The sequence below is a fragment of the Oryza sativa genome, chromosome 11, assembly GCF_034140825.1.
Source record: "Oryza sativa Japonica Group chromosome 11, ASM3414082v1".
Taxonomy (NCBI): Eukaryota; Viridiplantae; Streptophyta; class Magnoliopsida; order Poales; family Poaceae; genus Oryza; species Oryza sativa.
In genome coordinates this window covers 20,715,134-20,735,626 of record NC_089045.1, presented here as the reverse complement: position 1 = coordinate 20,735,626, position 20,493 = coordinate 20,715,134, and the positions used below count along the sequence as shown (strand labels likewise).

General features: G+C 40.6%; 1 protein-coding gene across 2 annotated transcripts; it reads right to left on the bottom strand.

Moving 5' to 3' along the window:
- Positions 1 to 4,775: 4,775 nt before the first annotated feature.
- Positions 4,776 to 18,675, bottom strand: LOC4350603 (coiled-coil domain-containing protein SCD2). Of its 2 annotated transcripts, none has more exons than XM_026021445.2 (17): positions 18,120 to 18,675; positions 10,989 to 11,128; positions 9,756 to 9,834; positions 9,585 to 9,626; positions 9,435 to 9,497; positions 8,886 to 8,935; positions 8,779 to 8,806; positions 8,491 to 8,565; positions 8,308 to 8,418; positions 8,156 to 8,216; positions 7,835 to 7,951; positions 7,635 to 7,753; positions 7,424 to 7,493; positions 7,192 to 7,233; positions 6,978 to 7,018; positions 5,963 to 6,089; positions 4,776 to 5,222 (listed from the first exon to the last, which is right to left on the bottom strand). In XM_026021445.2, the coding sequence occupies exons 1-17, from the start codon at positions 18,510 to 18,512 to the stop codon at positions 5,032 to 5,034; spliced, it is 1,749 nt and encodes a 582-aa protein (XP_025877230.2). In that variant the 5' UTR covers positions 18,513 to 18,675; the 3' UTR covers positions 4,776 to 5,031. The 2 variants fall into 2 exon arrangements, with proteins under 2 accessions (XP_025877230.2, XP_015617893.1); XM_015762407.3 differs by lacking the exon at positions 18,120 to 18,675 and adding an exon at positions 11,814 to 13,080 and having other exon boundaries at positions 10,989 to 11,124.
- Between the last annotated feature and the right edge of the window lie 1,818 nt (positions 18,676 to 20,493).

Sequence of the window (20,493 nt, the reverse complement as noted above, 5' to 3'; positions counted from 1 at the left end):
GCAAAAGCATTACCTATACATTATTTTTATTGCTTCGTTTATTCTAGCCGTAAAGAGCAAATGATAAATTATAGACTAAAGTAACAAAATCTATAGAGAACACATTGATCAAGACAACCGTGGAGAGTTTATGTTCCTATTACAGTATAAGCCATGGTTGTATATATATAGTTCTAAAATAAAAAAAAAGAAAGGGGAGATGATCTTTTTATTAGTATTTTGATACATAAAAAATATAAATTAATCCAAAGAAAAGCTATAGCACTACTAGATCCTAGTAGTAGTAGGAGAAGTAGCCGAACCTTTGACAAACCCCTTGCAGGAAAAGGAACAAACCAAGGTGGTGTTGTGGTGACCACACATGTACTTACTGTAGGCAGCAGTCGATCGGCACGCACCTAGTAAGCTTGGGTGGATGTAATGATTTGTTTTGCAGACCAACTATGGCGCCTAGCTTACCCCCACCACCATTCTTCAATTTTTACACATCTTCTTCTTGTTTGTGGTTTGCTAAAATGCTAACCCAAGTGGGTCCCACCAGGCCAGTGCTGAGTGGGCCCTCTTGGCACTCACTACACTGGTATGTACATTATGTGCATCCAATGTAGTGCACTGTATAACTGACTTGGTGTGTGCTAACATACTGTTCCATCTCACCTCAAATAACAACCTAAATAGTTGTTTGTACGTCTAGATTTATAGTATTATGTTAGATTGTTATATTTTAGAATGGACAGAGAGTATTATTATTGATCAGACTATTATTATAGGTTATGAATATATATTAGATATTTCAATAAATAAACTTAATAAAAATAGCTTAGAATAAAGGATCTAAACATTAAATATTTTTTAAGAAAACATATTTTTGGAAGCATACATTAAATAATCCAATGGAGTAGTAGCTAAAAAAACCATGCCTTCAGAGAGTGTGTGTGGAAAGAGGAATTAGCGGCTGCATGGCAACTTTTCCGTAGGTTTTGGACCAAATTATCCAGCACTGCTGCTGCTGCTGCTGGGTGCATGTGAGTGTGCATGGTCTAGGCCATCATTCTGTTTCCTGCATGCAACCAAAGCAAAGCATATGCATATTGGCATCACCCTACCTACCTCCAATCTGCTTATCTTCTGCAGCGACAAGACGTCAAGATGGAAGCAACTCCGTTTTCTCTACGTTTGTCGGTCGCAGCCAAGATTTAATTTTACAACCCCTTTGGATCGCATGAAATTTTAGCAGCTTTCATGGGAAATTCTTTTATAGGATTGGAATCCTTTAAAATTATAACATTTTACATAGAAATCAAACGGACCCTTAATGTTAATTTTGATTTTTTTTTTCGTATATTATTTTTTATCATTGGTTTTTAACGCCCAATTCTTTTTCTCAACTCCAAACTTTAATTTTCTCGTTTTCCGTTAACATGTTTTCATACTGTTAAATGGTGTGTTTTTTTTATAAAAAGTTTCTACATAGAAGTTGTTTAAAAATCAAATAAATCTATTTTCCAATTTTTAATACTCCCTCCATTCCAAATTGATCTACATATAGTTTTTTAAGGTTGTTCCTAAATGATCTACATATTTATGTTCATTCATTAAGTCTATTCGTTATTTGTGCATTGGAGTAAATGGACATTGATGCATGCATCCATGCACACAAGTATTTATAACCCACATGCAATATCTTGATTTGCTATTGGCTAGGAAATAGTGGGGATGGTGCATGCATCGAGTTTGTTGCTAGAGTAAATATAGTATGAGAGAGTTATTAGTTTTTCTTGGTCTTGGTGTACTTATGAAATATGTAGATCAATTTAGAATGGAGGGAGTAGTTAATAATTAATTAATCCTATGGTAATGAGTTTTCTCGTTTCGTGTGTGCTAAAAATATCTCTCCAGATGAAGAGAACTAACAGGACCTTAAGCCCTTACCATTCCAACCCAATGATTAGAATAGTGTCCATAGCATTAAATAAGCTGCCACCTATAATAAAAAATGATGTGGCAAATAAATAAATGATGAAAGAGAAGAAAACCAGGTCTTACAATGAGACATGATTTCTACACAATATCCAAGACATTATGTGAGATAAGTAACATTAAATTTAAGTATAGAAGAGTGGTGTTTGTATTGAAAGAGTAGTGTCTAACACTAGTTTTTTTGATGATGTGGAGTTTATGAAAGCTATGTGTTGTGTCTTGGATTGGGACCGGTCTTAAAGTCGATAAAAACACATGTATGAAAGATTCCTATTAATCCTTCCATTCAATTTTGATCACCATATTTCAACCGTGCAGCAAGACCAAGGCGAAGGTAATTCTGCCTGCTAATCTTGTCGATTCAGTTACTTGCATGCAAAATTAAAGAAAGAGAGGCATCCCATTTTTATTCAACCAAATCATAGCTTACATGTAAAATGAATGACCAGCAAACCAGAGCCTCCTTTGCATGCATGTAGTACCATTAAATCATCATACAAACCCAAGAGCCATGCGTGCATCCCACCTAAGGCTAATACATGGATAAATTTTGAATATTTTGATTTTGCTGAGCCGTCGAACGAGGGATTACTACTTTAGGCTGTGTCCGGCAGCTTAAGCCCTGTTTGTTTAGGCTTAGGCTTATTGACCTAGACTTTTAAGTCAGTTTATTGGCTTATACTTCCTCTATCTATTTTTGATAGTCATATTTTATCTTGACACACAGATCAAGAATAAGTAGTTCTACTTATCATTCATTTAAGCATGGTATAGTCATTCCTCGTAAACAAGCGATTCATTAATATTTACATTTCTTAGAGCCCATGTAGCCAATCATGTGTGGAAGAATGGAGAGTCATGCATTAAATTCGAGAAAATCATTAAGATGATAGGTTGTTGGATTGAAATATGCCTATCAAAAATAAAATTTTCAGATTTAAAAATATGACTATCAAAAGTAGATGGAGGAAGTATGATTTATAAGCCAGTGGATTTAATGTACTAAGTTTAGTGGTTAAGTAATACATCTACCTCACATAAGCCAAAAAGCTTCTCCAACCTAGCTTTTGGCTTAATAGTGTTAGAGTGGCTTATGGCTTCAAAAAAGCCAAACGGAAAAGTTGTTTGTTTGTTTAGACTTAGACTTTTCGACTTATAAGTTGGCTTATAAACCTAAACAAAGAGGGCCTAAGATAGGAGCTAATCTCTCGCTTACTTAGAGCTACTCATTAGCACATAATTAATTTAGTATTATCTTTTTTAAAAAAGAAATTAATATGATTTTTAAAATAACTTTTATATAGAAAATTTTTATAAAAAAATATACTCCCTCCGTTTCTAATATTTGACACCGTTATTTTTTTAGCACATGTATGACCGTTCGTCTTATTAAAATTTTTGTGAAATATGTAAAACTATATGTATACATATAAGTATATTTAACAATAAATCAAATGATAGAAAAAGAATTACTAATTACTTAGATTTTTTTAAATAAAACAAACAATCAAATATATTTAAAAAAGTCAACGGCGTTAAATATTTAGAAACGACAGCGTTAAATATTTAGAAACGGAGGAAGTACTATGTAGCGGTTCGGAAAACACAAAGCACATGAAAAGGTTGGGAGTTAGAGCAGGTACAATATCAGGCTATAAACCAGCTATAACTACATATCGAGAAGAAAAGAGAAGAGATAGAAGAAAACGGGCTACATATTCGGGTATTAATGGTGTACTATATTTTTATAGTCAACTATTCTATAAATAGACTATTAGATTATATATAGATAATTTGAAAACAGCAGTCGGCTATACTATTAAACTTGCTCTTTCCTCGCAGTGGATAAATGACGCCGCCGTGGCTGCTGATGCTGCCTCCAGGGGGGAGCTCATGGCCATTGGATCAAGATCTAGTGGTCCCTGTCCCATGCGAGTCATCATCGCGTACCCGCCACGTCATCAACCGGAAGTCCATTTACCATACAGCACGTGACCCTCCCTGTACGACAAAAAGAGCCCGACCCAACTTCAGGCGTGCCACTGGCCCGTGGGCCCCAGGCTCTCATGTGGGGGCCCACCTGTCAGTGACACGGTGCCAAAAAGGCGCCTGCGCCTCATGATGGTATTGCGAGATCCAATGCTCAGCTGAAGTATATATACTCCGTGTGGAAGAGAGATTTCACGAGTTCGATTTCGATCTCTGCAATTTGAAGTTCATCCGAATTAAGAATTGAAAAAAAATAGCCAAAAAAAAGTTTCAAAAACGATTGATCAGCTCGGATTGGTCATGTGTGAATCAGTGCCCGCCGCAGAGAGCACTGGAGGCCATCGGATGGGGATCGTGTGGTCCCGATCCATCCACGCTAATCATCACCACCACCCCATCCTTTGCTGCAGCAACAGCAGATTGATATAATTATGGATCCATTCAATACATGATGCTGCCAAACACATAAAAACAATCCCTCATTGAAAAACAAAACACAGTTTTTTAAATTCTAGCAAATCCCCAGAAGGAGACATGCTCTAGTACAGATCTCGAGACAATCTTGGTCCAATTTTTTAGAAACAAATATCAAGCAGGAATCAAACACATTTCAATAACATGTTAGTAACATGCATGGCAAGAATGAGACTAATCAAAGTTAAAATTTCCAGCCGAAAGTGAGACTAGTGACAGGACTGGACACTTAGGTTTACTGCTAATTCGGCTGGATTGAAATGGGGACAGCAAAAGGGCTCCCTTGATTGTCACTCACACACAACAAACATCAAGTCAAGCAGCTATATATGTTTAGGCCTATGGAAAGTACACAATTTGATTTAATATGCATCCTTTCAAGATGCTGTAACAAGTCAACAACACTGTTTGGGTTGGGGATGCAAGTTATGTACACCAAAAAAAGAATCAATCGACTACTATGTTGTAACAAAAACTCAAAATCATAAACAAGAAACATCTTTTTTTGTAATGTTCTACGGTTCATGTACATCACAGAGGGGGAAAAACTGAAAGTCTGAGACCCAGTGCAAGCTTTGTTTGAGGCTGCTAGGTCAGATCCTCGACATCGGACGATTCCTCGTTGGTGGTGTCCATCTCATCTTTTGTGGTGGTGTTTTTCAGCTCTTCTTTGGTGCTGTTCAGCTCCTCTTCTTTGGTAGAGTTCGCCTCTCTCCGCGAAAGTTCCCATAGTAGCTGTTCGATTCCTAGGCGCCTCAGCTCGCGTATACCCATATCAACTGTGATAAAAATGTGTCTCAAGTGTCAAGAGTGGGCAAGGAGGAATGCAGATGCACCCCCAAATAAATTGTTTCTAGATTGATATTTTTCATGAAAAAATGAGAGAACTTTCAAAATTCCAGCTCAGGATAGCGATATAATGCCAGTCTAAAGAGCATGACAATCATCAAAAGATGCCATACTGATTATTGAAGAAGCAAAGACATATATATGCAAACAAGATGTTGAAAAGGAAAATAATTGCTAAAAGCCGACATTTTCGACAGCAAACGTTTGGAAAGGGCAAAACACAGAGAGATTTCAGGTAGAAATTTGTAATAAAACAATGTGTAGATGAACAAAACTGTATAACGCCAGTAAATTTGACTGGAAGCAAAAATATAATTCCTAGTATGTGAACTTTTCAACTAATGAACAGTTAACTTATGACATCAAGCAAGTTTATTTTAAATAAGATACTCTAAAGGTGCATTCAGATAGTACACTGTGCATGTCTTAACTTGTTGTGAAGCAAGTTTGAATTGTGAATCTGTGGTTTAAGATAATGGTACCTGGCACTTCAAAGACACACTAAATTGCATGTATTAAATATATTGGCTTTCATTATGCAATGTATTTGATTTCAGGTATTGGACTTTTGGAGCAGAATTATTTCTGCCAGCTTGTATATTTTCCTAGCAAATGAAATAAAGCAGAAATATCCTATGAGTAAGCTGTGTATAAGTCGCCAAGCACACACCATCTACAGCATCATGTGAGGTGGGCTGCTGCCCATGTCGATCAATCCACATCTGCAACCGCTCCTCAGCAATATCATCTTCCACGTTATGGGTTTTAGCCCTTCTCCAGAAATATACGAGCCATGCCTGCGCACACCAAAATAAATGGTCACTTGCATTGGCAAATAACAACTGAAGTACTGCATAAGGAACAGTAAGTTGTGTTCAATAATTAATTTGTACAAACTCCACATGTCAGTTATCCCTATACAAGTGCAGTAACTCACGTTTTGCACAATGTTGTAGTTGGTAATTCCTTCCTACAGATATAATTCAATTGAGATTTATACAGAATCAAATGACTGCAACGGTTTTGTGTTTCCCTTTCCAATTGTCATATACCTTTATGTAGATTATTAAGAACTATGATCTGAAAGAGTCTTGCTAGACAAGCAAAACAATATAGGAGCATATATCAATGGAAGCATCGAAAGTAATGGGAACCAAATGTTCAAGGGGTAATACTAATAGAGTAATATTAACTCTGTCAGCACAACATCAACAACATTACTATGCACGTTTTTAAGGCCCTGTTTGATTCAGCTTAGGATTATTATAATCTAGCTTATTAAGAGTAAGCTGAAACAAACAAGTAGATTATTATAGCAGATTATTATAATCTATAAGCCAGATTATTATAATCTAATAAGTTGCTCTAGAGGAGCTTTTTTTCAGATTATTGAGTGGCTAAAGACCCACTACCCCTACATACTTGAGAAAAATTACCCACCTATGCCATCAACCGAACAGATAGCTGAGGGCATTATAGATTTTAGCCTTTCAAACCCAATAATCCATGCCTCCAATAATCCAGACAAACAAACAACTCACAGCTTATTCTATGTCAGCTTATTATAATCCAGCTTACAGTAATCTGGTTTAATAATCTAGATTATAATAATCATAAGCTGAAACAAACAGGGCCTAAGTCAAGAACAAAACAAAAATTACATATAGGTCGAGAACTAGAGGTACCTGCTTGAACAATACATCTTCCTCTTCCTCCTTGCTGAGATCTGCAGAACAAGATTGAAGTATTGTTCAGAATATGCAGGGTTCCCCACAGAACACGATAGAATGTCATAGTGCTACTGCATACTGTGCCAGTGCTATTTAGTGCCAAAAGAATAGCTTTCTCATATAGTTAATCATGTTTATGATGCGGATAATAAAGGAATTGAGGCTGTACCAAATGCTTCAGTGAATTTTTCATCACCAGATGATTTAATATCTGTAAATGATAAACACAGTGACATAAAAACTGGTAAGCCTCTGTGATGTGCAGGGAAGTAAATTACGATCAATCAATGCACAATAATTTAAGGATGTATCAACAATATAATTACCAAAAAAGGTAATCCTAATCTTGGTAATTTTAGTTACTTATCAAAACAACCAGGGAAAAAAATATGGCAAGATACCTGGGTCTACTAGTTCAGCAACATTAGGACGATGATGATGGGCAAGAGCAATAAGAACAGCATCCTCAACCTTCAAAAGAATCAGGAAATTGTTGTGTTAGACCAACACTAAAAGTGCAAATTTTGACTCAGGAAATGGTTGCTGAACTGATAACTTTGGAATGTTTATTATATATAAATGTGAATAAAAGCCAAAGGAAAGTATTAAAACCTTCAAGAAAGCTAGTTCTTGAAGCCCTTTATCAACAGAAAGCATGGTTTCTATGTTGCCTTCTCCAGCTGTTACTGTCAACTCATGAACAAACCTTTCTGTGTCTTCCAAATCATCACCTGTTTCAGCATATAATAGGAATCAATCAATGAAATATTTAAATCCATTATTTTTTAACAGTAAAAAGGTTGATGGCAGACCACTACGAAGAGATCCATCCTTAGCTCTCTGTCCAGCAGCTGTTACATACTCAAAGGGAAGAGGAGCAAATGAAGACCAGTATTCATGTTTTGACATGGAAATATCAGGATAGATGCCTGGAGAATTGAAAGAATCAGATTTAGAGCAGGAAACAGAGCATAAGGGAGTCAGAACAATGGACTTGTAATACTAGAAGTTTGATTTTACGAGTTCCCCCACAAAGGATTCAGTTTTAAGAATTTACACATAAACAAAAGCTTTCCTTCTTTCAATGCGAACATCACAAAGGAATGTTATGCAATGCGCATGAAATAAAATACCATATTGAACAGCCAAGCCCCAATAACGAGCAAGCCAACACCTCTTCATAACAACTTCTTCCTGTACAAATAGCTTAAAATGAGCATTCACAGATAAATGGACCTCTCTGTTTGATTGCCATCTTTGGAAGAAAAGGAAAAAAGGATGTTACCATTTCTTCCTTGCTCAAGATCATCCTGTGTGTCATCGTGCGTAAATATTTTGTTTCAGACTCTGCTTCTTGGAGTTTCTGAACAGCAGCAGCCTCCTTTTCTCTTGCAGACTAGAGCAGAGAATAAAAATTATGCACAGCGCTGGTTGTGGTAGTAAACATTATCATAAGCTGGTCTGTTACCTGCAGCTGTTTTTGAAGAGTGGCAATTTCCTCGCTTTTATCATTCTTCGATATAAGTGCTTTTCTTATTTCTTGCTGTTTTTTTTACCAACATATTTATCAGTATCACGCTCATCCATTACACTCAGCAGGGGAAAATACAAAAATATTTATAGAATACAATATAACACATCATTTGCTCAAGTTGCACTATGGATGCCAATATTATTTAACCACTTTCATGTTTCTTTTAAAATAAAATTATATTGATGCAATATAGCATATGCCCACACAAAATTAAAACTATACCTCCTTTCTTACGAGCATCTCCTCCCTCCTGCATTGATGTCAGAAAATCATTAATGATGTGATAGTAAAACAACATTCAGGAGGACCCAAAATGTGCTTAATATTACCTTTTCATAAGCTTAACTTCCATAGATAACCCATCACCGAGATTAGCAACCTGAAAGTAATAAAGACAGAGAAGATCTTAGGTGGATATGATGTGTTCTTTTCATGACAACATTTTTAGCTCAAATTCATAAGAATTAGCGTCTCAACTCCCAAGATGATAAATAAAAGCAACCACAGATAGATTTCTTTTGTAAAAAAAGAGAACTAGATTTCTTCATTCAAAGATATTATCCTATAGCATTGGTCATATTACTTCCTATTCAACCTTAAAGTCATATGACAATGAATAACCAATTATACAAACAAAAGAACCCTTTTCAAAGTAAGTGTCAAGTTCAGAGTAAGCTCAAACAGATAAACAAAACCCAAACTGGATGACCTTTGATGCAGGCATTCATTACTGAAAGCTGAGAAACACTACTGTTGTTTTTGAGAGAAAGAAACACTATTCTTTTTATCATTAACATTATGTAATATGTACATAAGTAGAAAATATCAAATGGCAGTGTCAAAATCTATGAAAGAATTACAAAAAAACAGAAAGATACCTGTTTCTCGAGCTCCCTTGTCCGGGCTTCAGATTGTCTAAATCTCTCTTCAGCTAGTCCAAGCTGAATTTGAAAAAACATGCATCATCACTAATTCCATAAGAAAAGAAGATACTACCCTTTAACTGTTTGAAAGAAATTGTAACATACCTTCTCCAAAAGGTTTACATTTTCATCTTTTAGCATCTCAAGCTGAAAAGTAAATGCAGCTGTAATCAGAATATTATCAAGGAATACTTTATAGGATTTCACAAATACTAAAGGAAAAATCCTGTGAAACCTCATAATATACCGGGAGAATCGGTAAAATTGAGGACAGACCTCTTCTGTTATTGTTGAACTGTCATGTGAGTCTCGTGACCGTGTCGACTGAGCAAAAGTGGGATCTGGATAGATTGCCCTAAACAAACAAAATTAATAAAATATAGGAACTTTAATCACAAGAATCATGTAGTTACTAATATGTAAAACTTTACATAAATTACAGGACTAAATTTTGTCAGTCTTGAGGGGAAATGGTACATGGAAGTGACTTTAGTTTCTTGTATAAAGAGAAATCAAAGAAATGATATGATGGATATCAACTGTAGTGATTGTTGTTCTTACATAAACACATCAAACGATTAGTAATATCTCAAAACATGTAAATAACAAATATTAAAAATATTTAATAATAGGGAGTCAAGAAATAGAGTGATGTGGGTGAGGCCTATTGTCAAGACTCGAGAGACACTATGCTGAACTGCTGATGACTCGAGCAATGTAAGGTCAGTGCTCACAGTATGCATGTACTGGAAACTAGATCCATCCAGCAATCAGGAAACATTTTCATAGATTCCAACATTTTTACTTTGTACAAATGTACGAAAATCAAGAATTAACTACATAAAAAAATAAAAAAAGATAGTAAACCCCAGTAGAGTATCAACTGTAGTTCATATTGTTTTATTGTGTGACAACTTAATACCACAGGCCACTGCATTTTGAAAACCAGAATTGTAGGACCTTTCCTGAATGCATCCAAAGTCAAAATCATGCTTCTACTGACAGGAATGCTACCCAGTTCACACTATAGAGTAAAGTTTTCAATTTGTTGATATTCTAGAGTCTCCTTCAACATTGGAGATGTTATGGAAAGCCAAAGGGAAGTTCTTTCCAACATTAAACTATTATTAATTTCTTACTACTACATCAATCTATAATTGACTTCCACAGTGCCACTACGGTTGTACACGCTTGTATGTCATACCTCGCACTCAATTTTCATAAATCATTTGAAATGTCCAAAGGTCATATGAAGTGCATGCTTGTAAATTTCAACATGGAACTAAAACTAACTTAAAAAAAATGTAACTAAAACCAAGAGTGCCTACTATTAAGTGGGTAACAGACTAAAGAATACCAACTTGCACAATATTAAACAAAATGCATTAGGCAAAAAAGGTTAATAGATTGATAATGACACCGATGTTTTGAGAAACAAGAAGTGGTTTTGGCAGTACAACACTCTTGGCTAAGAGAACCAAATCATCTCATAAGAATATATTAATTCACCTTCTTTCCCGAGGGGTCCCATTTGGCATTTCCACCGCTTGTAGAGGTCTGATATTAACCCCAACAGGTGGTGCAAAAGTTGACCTTCCAGTTGATGGAGGGCGATTTGCTGCACCAGTGTCCACACCATTCCGACCTAACTAGGTAAACAAGGACAAGTAAAATAAGTCCCACCTTCAAGAAACGAAAACTGAAAATATATTATATTTAGAAACAGTATGGTAAGATTGAAATGTCAAATTGAAAAAAAAAAGTCTTTCAAGAAAGGAACATCATATAAATGAGCAACAATCATCTTATCTTGCAGATGCAGCAATATATCTGTCAGACAACTGAAAGTCAGACCAAATCTACATTTCATTTTTTCTTTTTTGATTGTTTTGTATGAGGCAGAAGCACTACAAGTTTAAATTGCATCAGCAAGAAGCGCCGAATGTAGCACCAACATGAAAATAACTTACTAAACTCATGTTGTAAGTAAGCAAAACAATGCATCAACAACGATGTAACTGCAAGATAATCCCTTATTCCCCCGCCAATTAATTTCCTATGCAGTTTGTCCAATCAATAACCAGACAGCCTGGAAACGAAAGCAAGTCGAGACGATTCAACAACTACATGATCTCATACCAATGTACTACTTACTATCAGTTTCATTTCAAAACTAAAGGTGTATTCTGTAATCTTCTCACTTCAAACCCAACAGAGCATCAAACAGAGACTACATCTACCGCAATAGATGAACAAATTTCTAGAAAATGTATTCTAATTATTTCAAACCAATTGCTTGAACCAACAAAAGAAAGCTATCGTCGTTGACATTACTTATCGCCGGTGAGTTGCTCCTGCTCCGAGCTCCGGTGACGATCGCGGCCAACGGCTTAGGCAAAACCGCCGCCGCCTCCTCACTGCCATCCTCGCTTCGCCGGCTGCTCCACCGCCCAGCGATCTCCGGCTCCACCTCCGCCGCCGCGTCCGGCACAACGGCCTTCACACCGGCGTCCCCATTGCCTTCCCGTCTCGACCGCCGGCTCGACGGCCTCGCCGCCACAGCCTCCACCACCTGCGGCTCCTCCTGCACGACGCGCCTCGCCGCGCTCGAGCTCCGCGCGCCACGCGCCAGCAGCTGCAGGGGCGTCACCTCCTCATCCACGACCACCGGCGCTGCTGCCAACGGCTTCCGCGAGACCGCCGCCTCCTCGCCGCCGTCATCGCGCTCTCGCCTGCTCCACCGCCCCACGACCTCCGCCTCGACCTCCGCCGCCGGCTTCTCGGGCTCGACGGCCTTAATCGCACCGGTGTCCCCGGCGCGTTCCCGCCCCGATCGCCGGCTCGACGGCCTCTCCTCCTCCACGCGCCTCGTCGCGCTCGAGCTCCGCCCGCCACGGCCACGCGCCAGCAGCTGCAGCGCTGTATCCTCCTCTACTACCGCCGCCGCCGGTTTCCCCTCGGCGGAGGCGGGCCTCACGGGCGGTGGAGGAGCGTCGCCACCGCCACCGCCACGGGCACCCTCCCTCCGCGCGCCGCCACGCGGGGCAACCAACCGCACCGGCGCCTCCACCCGCTCTTCCTCCTCCCCACCCCGGTAGTACCTGTCAGCGCGCGGCCTCCCCGCTCCGGCTCCGTCCCGGTACCTGTCCGCCCCACGGCGGGAGCGCGCCGCGGCGTTCAGGTCGTCGACGGCGGCGGCGTCGTGGCCGCTCCCCTCGCGCCGCAGACGCGCGGGGACCTCGTCCCTCCCGCCGCCCCCGCGCCGCGCGGCGGCGTCAGGTGTGGGGTTGCGGCGGTAGTGGTGGAGGGAAGGGAGGGGTGCGTCGAGGATGATGCTGAACTCGCCGGCGGCGCCGGCGTGGGCGAGCATCACCTCCTCCATGCGCGCCATCGCCTCGCGGGCCGCCGCCGCGCGCGCCGCGGCGGCCGCGCTGGAGGCCGAGGAGGAGGAGGTCGGGCGTCGCCCGGTGCTGCCGCCGCGCGGGGCGGCCGCGGCCGCGGCGTCCATTGGCGTCGGCGACGGCGAGGGTGGAGGACACGGCCGCGTGCGCCGCTTTGACCTTGGGTTTGACTTTGTCTCGTTGGGGGAGGGTGGGAATTTGGGCGTTTCGAGGAAGGCTGCGGGAAGAAAAGGATGGAAGAGAGGAAGGCTGCGGGTCTCTAAGTTGGATTTTTTTTTCTCTCTCTTCTTTTGTGGATATTACATTTTGGGTATGTTTAGTTCACACTAAAATTGAAAGTTTAATTGAAATTAAAACGATATAACAGAAAAGTTGAAAATTTATATGTGTAGAAAAGTTTTGATGTGATGGAAAAACTGAAAGTTTGAAGAAAAAATTTAGAAGTAAACTCAGCCTTTGCTTAAAATTATCTTTCTACAACACTATAAATATATACACTCATAGACACCAACCTTTACGTGAGTACTTCTAGAATGTGGATTGACATTTCTCGAAATAAACGAACTCAATCACAAACACCAAATCCGAGCTTTCGTGCTGAGTTTAGGTTGATTTCTTGTGAAAGGGTCGGAACACCTCCGCAAAACAGAACAATGAATTAACGCATGATTAATTAAGTATTAGCTTAAAAATTTTAAAAATTAATTAATATGGTTTTTACAACAACTTTTATGTAGAAACATTTTCAAAAAACACATAATTTAGCCGTTTAGAAAGCTTGCGCGCAGAAAACAAAAGATATGAGGTTGTAACCTTGAGGGAAAAACACAGTCTAAGAGCACTCGCAATGGTAAAGTAAGATGCTATTTATAAAACATGTACATCTCAGCAGTAGACTAGATTAATAGTAAACCACTTCAATGGTATGTCTACATGGGTATCTATAGCTCTCTAATCCATTGCCTCGTTTTTCTCTATAGACTATCTCCAGGTTAGTAGATAGCTTTGCTCTCTCTCTCTTCATTTAATCTCTTCCAAGTAGGAAAATATGCTGACATGGATATCTTGTAGAGAGCTTATAAATAACCATTGTGGGTGCCCTAAGAGACAGTCTAACCGACATACGTTTTAGATCACTATTTTACCTAAATTCTAATAGTATTTTACTCTAATACTAATTTGATTTCAAATACCGAGCCATATGGTTTTAATTTGGAGCATTGGTATGGGAGCATAATCAAACTCAGGTTGTGTTTAGTTCACATCAAAATTAAAAGTTTGGTTGAAATTGGAATAATGTGATGGAAAAGTTGGAAGTTTATGTATGTAGAAAAGTTTTGATGTGATGAAAAAATTGAAAGTTTGAAAAAAAAATTTGGAACTAAATACGGCGTCAACAGAGAAGCAAAAGGCTCGGATCGTTTTTGGTTGCCACTATGTATAGTTTTTTTTAGTTGTTGAAAATTGGGTATCTTTGTTGGGGGTGATGATCAGGAATTCAGGATGACCGTTTCAATTTGCAAAACATGAAAATTAGACCCTCAGGAGGTACGAAATGAAGATATTGCCCTCGTATTGGGCCACATCATCAACTTGTACAAGTTCAAAACTTTTGTTTATGAGAAACCAGTCAATTTACACAACCCTCCCCAACCTTTTGTTTTTCATGAAATTCATAAAGTTTTTAGGGGCCTACATGTGATGCATTATACTAGTCAGTACTAGTCGTACCCAAAAGAGCAAAATAGGAAAAAGGTTAGGCGGTTTAGTGCGAAACAGGGTCTAAACGTAACGTGGAAACGCTCGTGCTACTGACGACGGTCATGGACGGGCTGGCCCACATGTCATTGGGCCAGCAGGGCTGACTCGGAGTTCGGTTATGCAATACAAGCGGGGCCCACATTTCTATTTTCTGTAGGCCCCACCCTTTTAGTATCAAGTTTGACACGTCAAGGGGTAGACTTGGCTTCGATGACACGCAAATGATTTCCCTTCGCAGAGCAATTTTTTTGAATATTTTTTTAGAGGGAAAAAAGAAGTAAAAAAAAAACCTTACCAAATTTTAGCATTATTTTAGCATAGTTGCCAAAATTTTGGTAACTTGCCAAAATTTTAGCAGGATTTCTTATATAGTTATCAAAATTTGGCAACAAACTAAATGTAGCCATTTTTTTGGCAACTTTACTAAAATTTGGTAAGGTTGAAAATGTCATCAAAGTGAACAGACCTCTAATTCTGAATTTTTCTCTATTTTCTTATTTCTCAGATGAAGCTTTCAAAGAAAATTCACTTGGAGCTTCTTTTTTTTCTTGTGAGGACTTTGTAACTACAAATTGTAGGAAAAAGATAAAGTTACGGAACAATTAATGATATTTTTTTCAACTAACTAATGACAATATGAAGTCCTACTGGCAACCTTTCCTGGCAGGGAGAAGGGGAAAGTGTTATTATTGTTTGAAATCTGGATGTAGCGAATTTCATGAAGGGCAATAATCAAGATAACTATGTCGATACAAATTGATGGCCAAACTAAAATGATATATATGGTTTTTGAAATCAGGAATATGTGTCATAGTAATAGATTTTGATCCTTGGTACTGAACCATCATAGCTTTCTTGATACAACTTGATGACCAAGCTAAAATGAAATGTTTTCTTTTCTTCATCGGTTTCACCATCCTCTTTTGCTTTAAGCGTACATTGTCATTAATATAAATCAGAGAAAATTTCTTTTAAAAAAATGGAACAAGAGTCAAGCCTGTAGTCCTGTACTAACCTTCCTGCTTAATGTTCAGATTTTGTTGTTCTTTGGGCTCTATAGTTATGTGCTATGGACAATTATTGGGCTGTAGCCTGTAAGGGGGGAAGAGCAACACGGCCACAAGGGCCCAGCTTAGAAGTTGGGCCAGAAAGGCTTTCCAAAGAGATGCAATATTTTGATATTTTCCATTAGAGAGAGTGAGAGAGAGACAGATATATGCAGTTTTTGTAAGAGAGAAAGATATATACAGCCTTTTTCTTTTAAAAATAAATGTAGTGCTTGTTCGGCCGCGGCTGTTGCTTAGTATCCACGGCTGTAAACTGCAGCCATGCACACAAATTAGACGAAGCCGAACAACACTGTAGTAGATATACAATTAATGTGGATAATATCAAGTTCAGATTTATTATACTATAAAATATTCCATTCGATCGTAATTTGCTACTATATTATTGGATGAGGAGTATTTAGCTTTGCTTGTCAACGAAATTCAAGTAAATTTGTAGCTTCCCCGTTCTTACTGTAGCACGTACGTGCACAACAAATCGACTGGAACATTCTTTTCCCCGCCTAGCTTGCTACTTGGAAACGACGCAAATTTAAAGACGCGGCAAAATTAATTAAGAGACGCAACAACGCAAAGTGCATGACTACTTCTGAATTAGGTAAATCGTATATTACGTATGGTGGTCTCACTGCATACGAATGCATGTAAGGTTCTGTGCGTTTGGTCCTTTCGCAAAATGCCAAACCTTATTTGCCAATTCGACATGGTTTTTTTTAGGTTTATTTTCTGTGTTTGGCTTGTTGGAGTACCAAACATTTTGGCTGTAACGTTTACTCCGCAACAAACAAGATAGATGACTAATTTTGTTGGCATTGTTATATTTGTGTCTCTCTTTTTTTTTGTATGGTTGATTGAGCTCACAAGCCAAATACTAGGCTGAGTTATTTTCCATGAGTTCCCAACTCATTTTTCTCGTTTCTGTGCGCGCTTCTCAAACTATTAAACGATACATATTTTCTAAAAAGTTTCTATATGAAAGTTGATTTAAAAAATTATATTAATCTATTTTTTAAGTTTTTTTATAGCTAATACTTAATTAATCATACGTTAATTTATCGCTCTGTTTTGCGTGCGTAGAGGAGGGATTCCCAACCCTTCCAAAAGAACACAGCCCATATGCTAATCTACAAATGCAATTATGCGGCTGCGGATCGGATGCACAACAATAAAATTCAAATGTTTTTATTAATTGTAAATACAATTTTCATAGCAAGCATTTGATATAATATTTTCCAAAGCTACACAAGTACTACCTCCGTTTTTTAATAGATGATACCGTTGACTTTTTCTCACGTGTTTGACCATTCGTCTTATTTAAAAAATTTACGTAATTATAATTTATTTTATTATGAGTTGTTTTATCACTCATAGTACTTTAAGTGTGATTTATATCTTATACATTTGCATAGAATTTTTAAATAAGACGAATGGTCAAACATGTGAGAAAAAGTCAACGGCGTCATCTATTAAAAAAACGGAGGGAGTAATACTTTACTAGATCATCCGCCATGGCATTTATATATGCACTACTACGCTGCTTCTCAAATCGGCCTAACCAAAACCAAGTTTAACCAACACTAGCTTCTCGTATCCACTAGGGCAGCTGGATCGGCCGCCGGATCCCGATCGGACGGCCAGGATCGCCGCGATGGCCCGCCGCACGTGCGCTTCCCGCGTCCGGCTCGATCGATCGACCGACGCATCGAGAAGGGGAAAACGCATTTATGGCCGCGTTGACCATGCACGCACCCATGCATGTGGGCCCCACAAAACAGACTGCCTCGGGATTCACACCCTAATTTAACTTTTTCTTCCCCAAGCTAAGCGAGGTCGTACTCCCGGTTCCACGTACCGTGCCTTGGCCTTCGCCTTGACCACCCTAGTTAATTTTTTAAACCATCTTGTTGCTGAACTTGATTGAATTGAATTTCTTTTTACAGTTTTACTGAGATTAGGAGAAGGAATTAATCATGGGTTCAATTTTTTTTACTGAGGTTAGGAAAGGAATCGTGAGTTTCAAAACACGTAATACATCTATATATATCAATGTTAGTGAGCATTATTTGTGTTAGGATACATACAGCTATATATGATTTTTGTATCTACACTTTACTCAAAGCTGTTTTTGCAGGTAAATTATTACTAGCTACTACTAGCAAACAAATTTCGCAGGTAAATGGGTTGTGAGGAAACTGTCTAGTGGTTTAATTCAAGAGCATGAAACGTCAAGCAGAAAAAGGATGAATTCTCAACGCATGCAGTTTAACCCTGAGTTTAAGAGGAATTTTAATTACTAGCTAAGTTAAATCCTGAGTCTAATTTGGAATTTTACTAGTAGTACCAAATTAAGGGAGGAGAAAATTTCAAGCTAGCATTAATTAGCAAGGAGGAGGAGTAGCTGTGAAAAATACCTTAGGCAAAGCGAAGCCGAAGTACTTGTCCTTCACGCCGCCGCCGCCGCCGCCGCCGCCGTTCATGGGGCTCCGGCCGCCGTACACGCCGCCGTTGAGCGGGCTCCGGCCACCATCGTACCTCCCGCCTCCGCCGCCGCCGACGACGTCGTCGTCGTCGTCGTAGCCGTCCTCGCTCGCGCCGCGCGAGGAGGCCGGCGGCGGCGGGCGCGCCATGGCCTGCGCCAGCGCGGCGGCGGCGCGCACCTTGTTCCGCGCGGCGAGCGGGTGGACGGGCGACGCCGCCCCCGCCGCCGCCGGGTGGGCCGGCGACGCCGGCGCCGAGTAGATCCCCGCCGCCGGCGAGCGCCGCCTGCCGTACGTCGGGCTCCCGGCCCGCCGCCAGTCCATCATGCCCGGCCCCCCGTGCGCGCGGCGCTAGCCTCGCCGGCCGGCGGCGTGTCGCGGCGCAGGGTGGCGCGCGGGGTGCGATTCGCGTGGCTGATCGAGATCGATGTGGGGAGAGAGAGAGGGGAGAGGGTGTGTGTTTTGATTAGCGATTTAGTGATTAGTAGTCGAGGGGCAGAGGGCTAAGCTAAGTTGGTATTAATACCGCATCTTAATTATAATTAGTTATTTTGCTTAGAGGGATGAAGAGGTCGGTGATGGAAAATGGAAGGAATAATGATGGGCTTTGAAGCGTGTCATCTTAAAAAGTAAGGTTAAGCCCAAGCCCATGAGCGAGTGCAAATGTGCAAGGATAAGTCCACTTTAAGTCCCTTAACTAGTGGTCGAAGCTGATTCATATCCATAAACCATAATACCGGATATGTAAACCCCCAACTATTAAAACTGGTGCAATTTGACTCACTCGGTGGTTTTGAAGGGTCGTTTCACTGACATGACGCCTACGTTGCGGTATTGACCTGGTTTTTGTCCAACGTGAAGTTGACATGGTGCTTAAATGTCATTCGAATTTATATATATATATATATATATGTGTGTGTGTGTGTGTGTGTGTGTGTGTGTGTGTGTGTGGGAGTATGGGACCCATTTGTCATTCACACAAAAAATTATGGGCCCACTAACATGTGAGACCCACATGTCATCCTCTCTCCTTCCCTTCTTGGCCTCGAGATGGAGCGGTGACAAAGCGGCCTCGAGGCGGAGCTACGACTCATTCTCCTCAAGGCAGAGCGACGACACGTCTTGGCCTCGAGGGGGCGTGAAGCAAGGAGTGGTCTCCGGCGACTCCTTGTCTTACATATCGGCTTGTCTACCCCGAAACCCCGTCGTCGCAACCGTCCACAAGGACGACAAAGTGAATCACCGCCCCGAGGTTGATGTCGCTGTCGGCTGCGACGTCGAGGCCAAGATCAGCCACGTCGAGGCGAAGATCCTACGCCTCTCCTCCTAGCTCCACCATCTCCGCGGCTCCGCAACCGGAGCCCAACCCCGACGCCACTTCGATACATTCACAGCTCTAGATATGGGCTGGTGGAGCTCGGTGCTATGCCACCGGGTCGCCTTGGTCTCCTGAGCTCCTCGTGCATGGCTGCGCAATGTCGTCGACGGTGCCATCACCATCTTGGTCCACCGCGACAAGCCACCGCTGCCGCTCTATTGGTCCCCGTCACAGCCGTCGCAACCGTTCCGGCCCTCGCCTGCCGCCACCGCTGCTGTCGCTCCCCGCACACGGCCGAAGAAGGGAGAGAGATCGAGGGAGGAGGAAGAAGGGAAGGAGAGAGGATGACATGTGGGCCTCACATGTTAGTGGGTCCACAACTTTTTGTGTGAATTACAAATAGGTCCCATACTCCCATATATATATATATTTAAATTCTAATGACACATAAGCGCCACGTTGGACGAAGACTAGGTTAACACCGTCACGTAGGCACCACGTCACGATACCGTCCTCCAAAACCACCGAGAGAGTCAAATTGCTTCGGTTTTAATAGTTGGGAGGTCGATATATCCGGTATTACGGTTCAAGGATATGAATTAGATTCAGTCTCTTGGCATCACTCGCCTTGACATTTCTCACTCAGTTCACATTTGTTTATGTTTCTTAGCCTCCTACTCAACTCCACCATTCTCACCTTGTTCGCATCTTACAATATCTTTGTGGCACTGCCTCTTGTCACCTTTTCTTCCCTCGCTCTAGCTCCTTGTAGCTTCAGGCATACTCTGGTGCGACTTGGGCTAGTGATCACATTGATTGTCGTTCTCTCTTCGCTTATTTGTGTCTTCCTCGCTTCCTCTTTGATTGTCTAGAAGACCAAGGAGCAGACTGCAGTGTCCCGTTCGAGTGCGGAGGCTGAGTTGCGAGCTATGGTAGCCTTGATAGCTGAGATCACTTGGCTACGTGTTGGCTCCGGAAGGATTTTGGAGT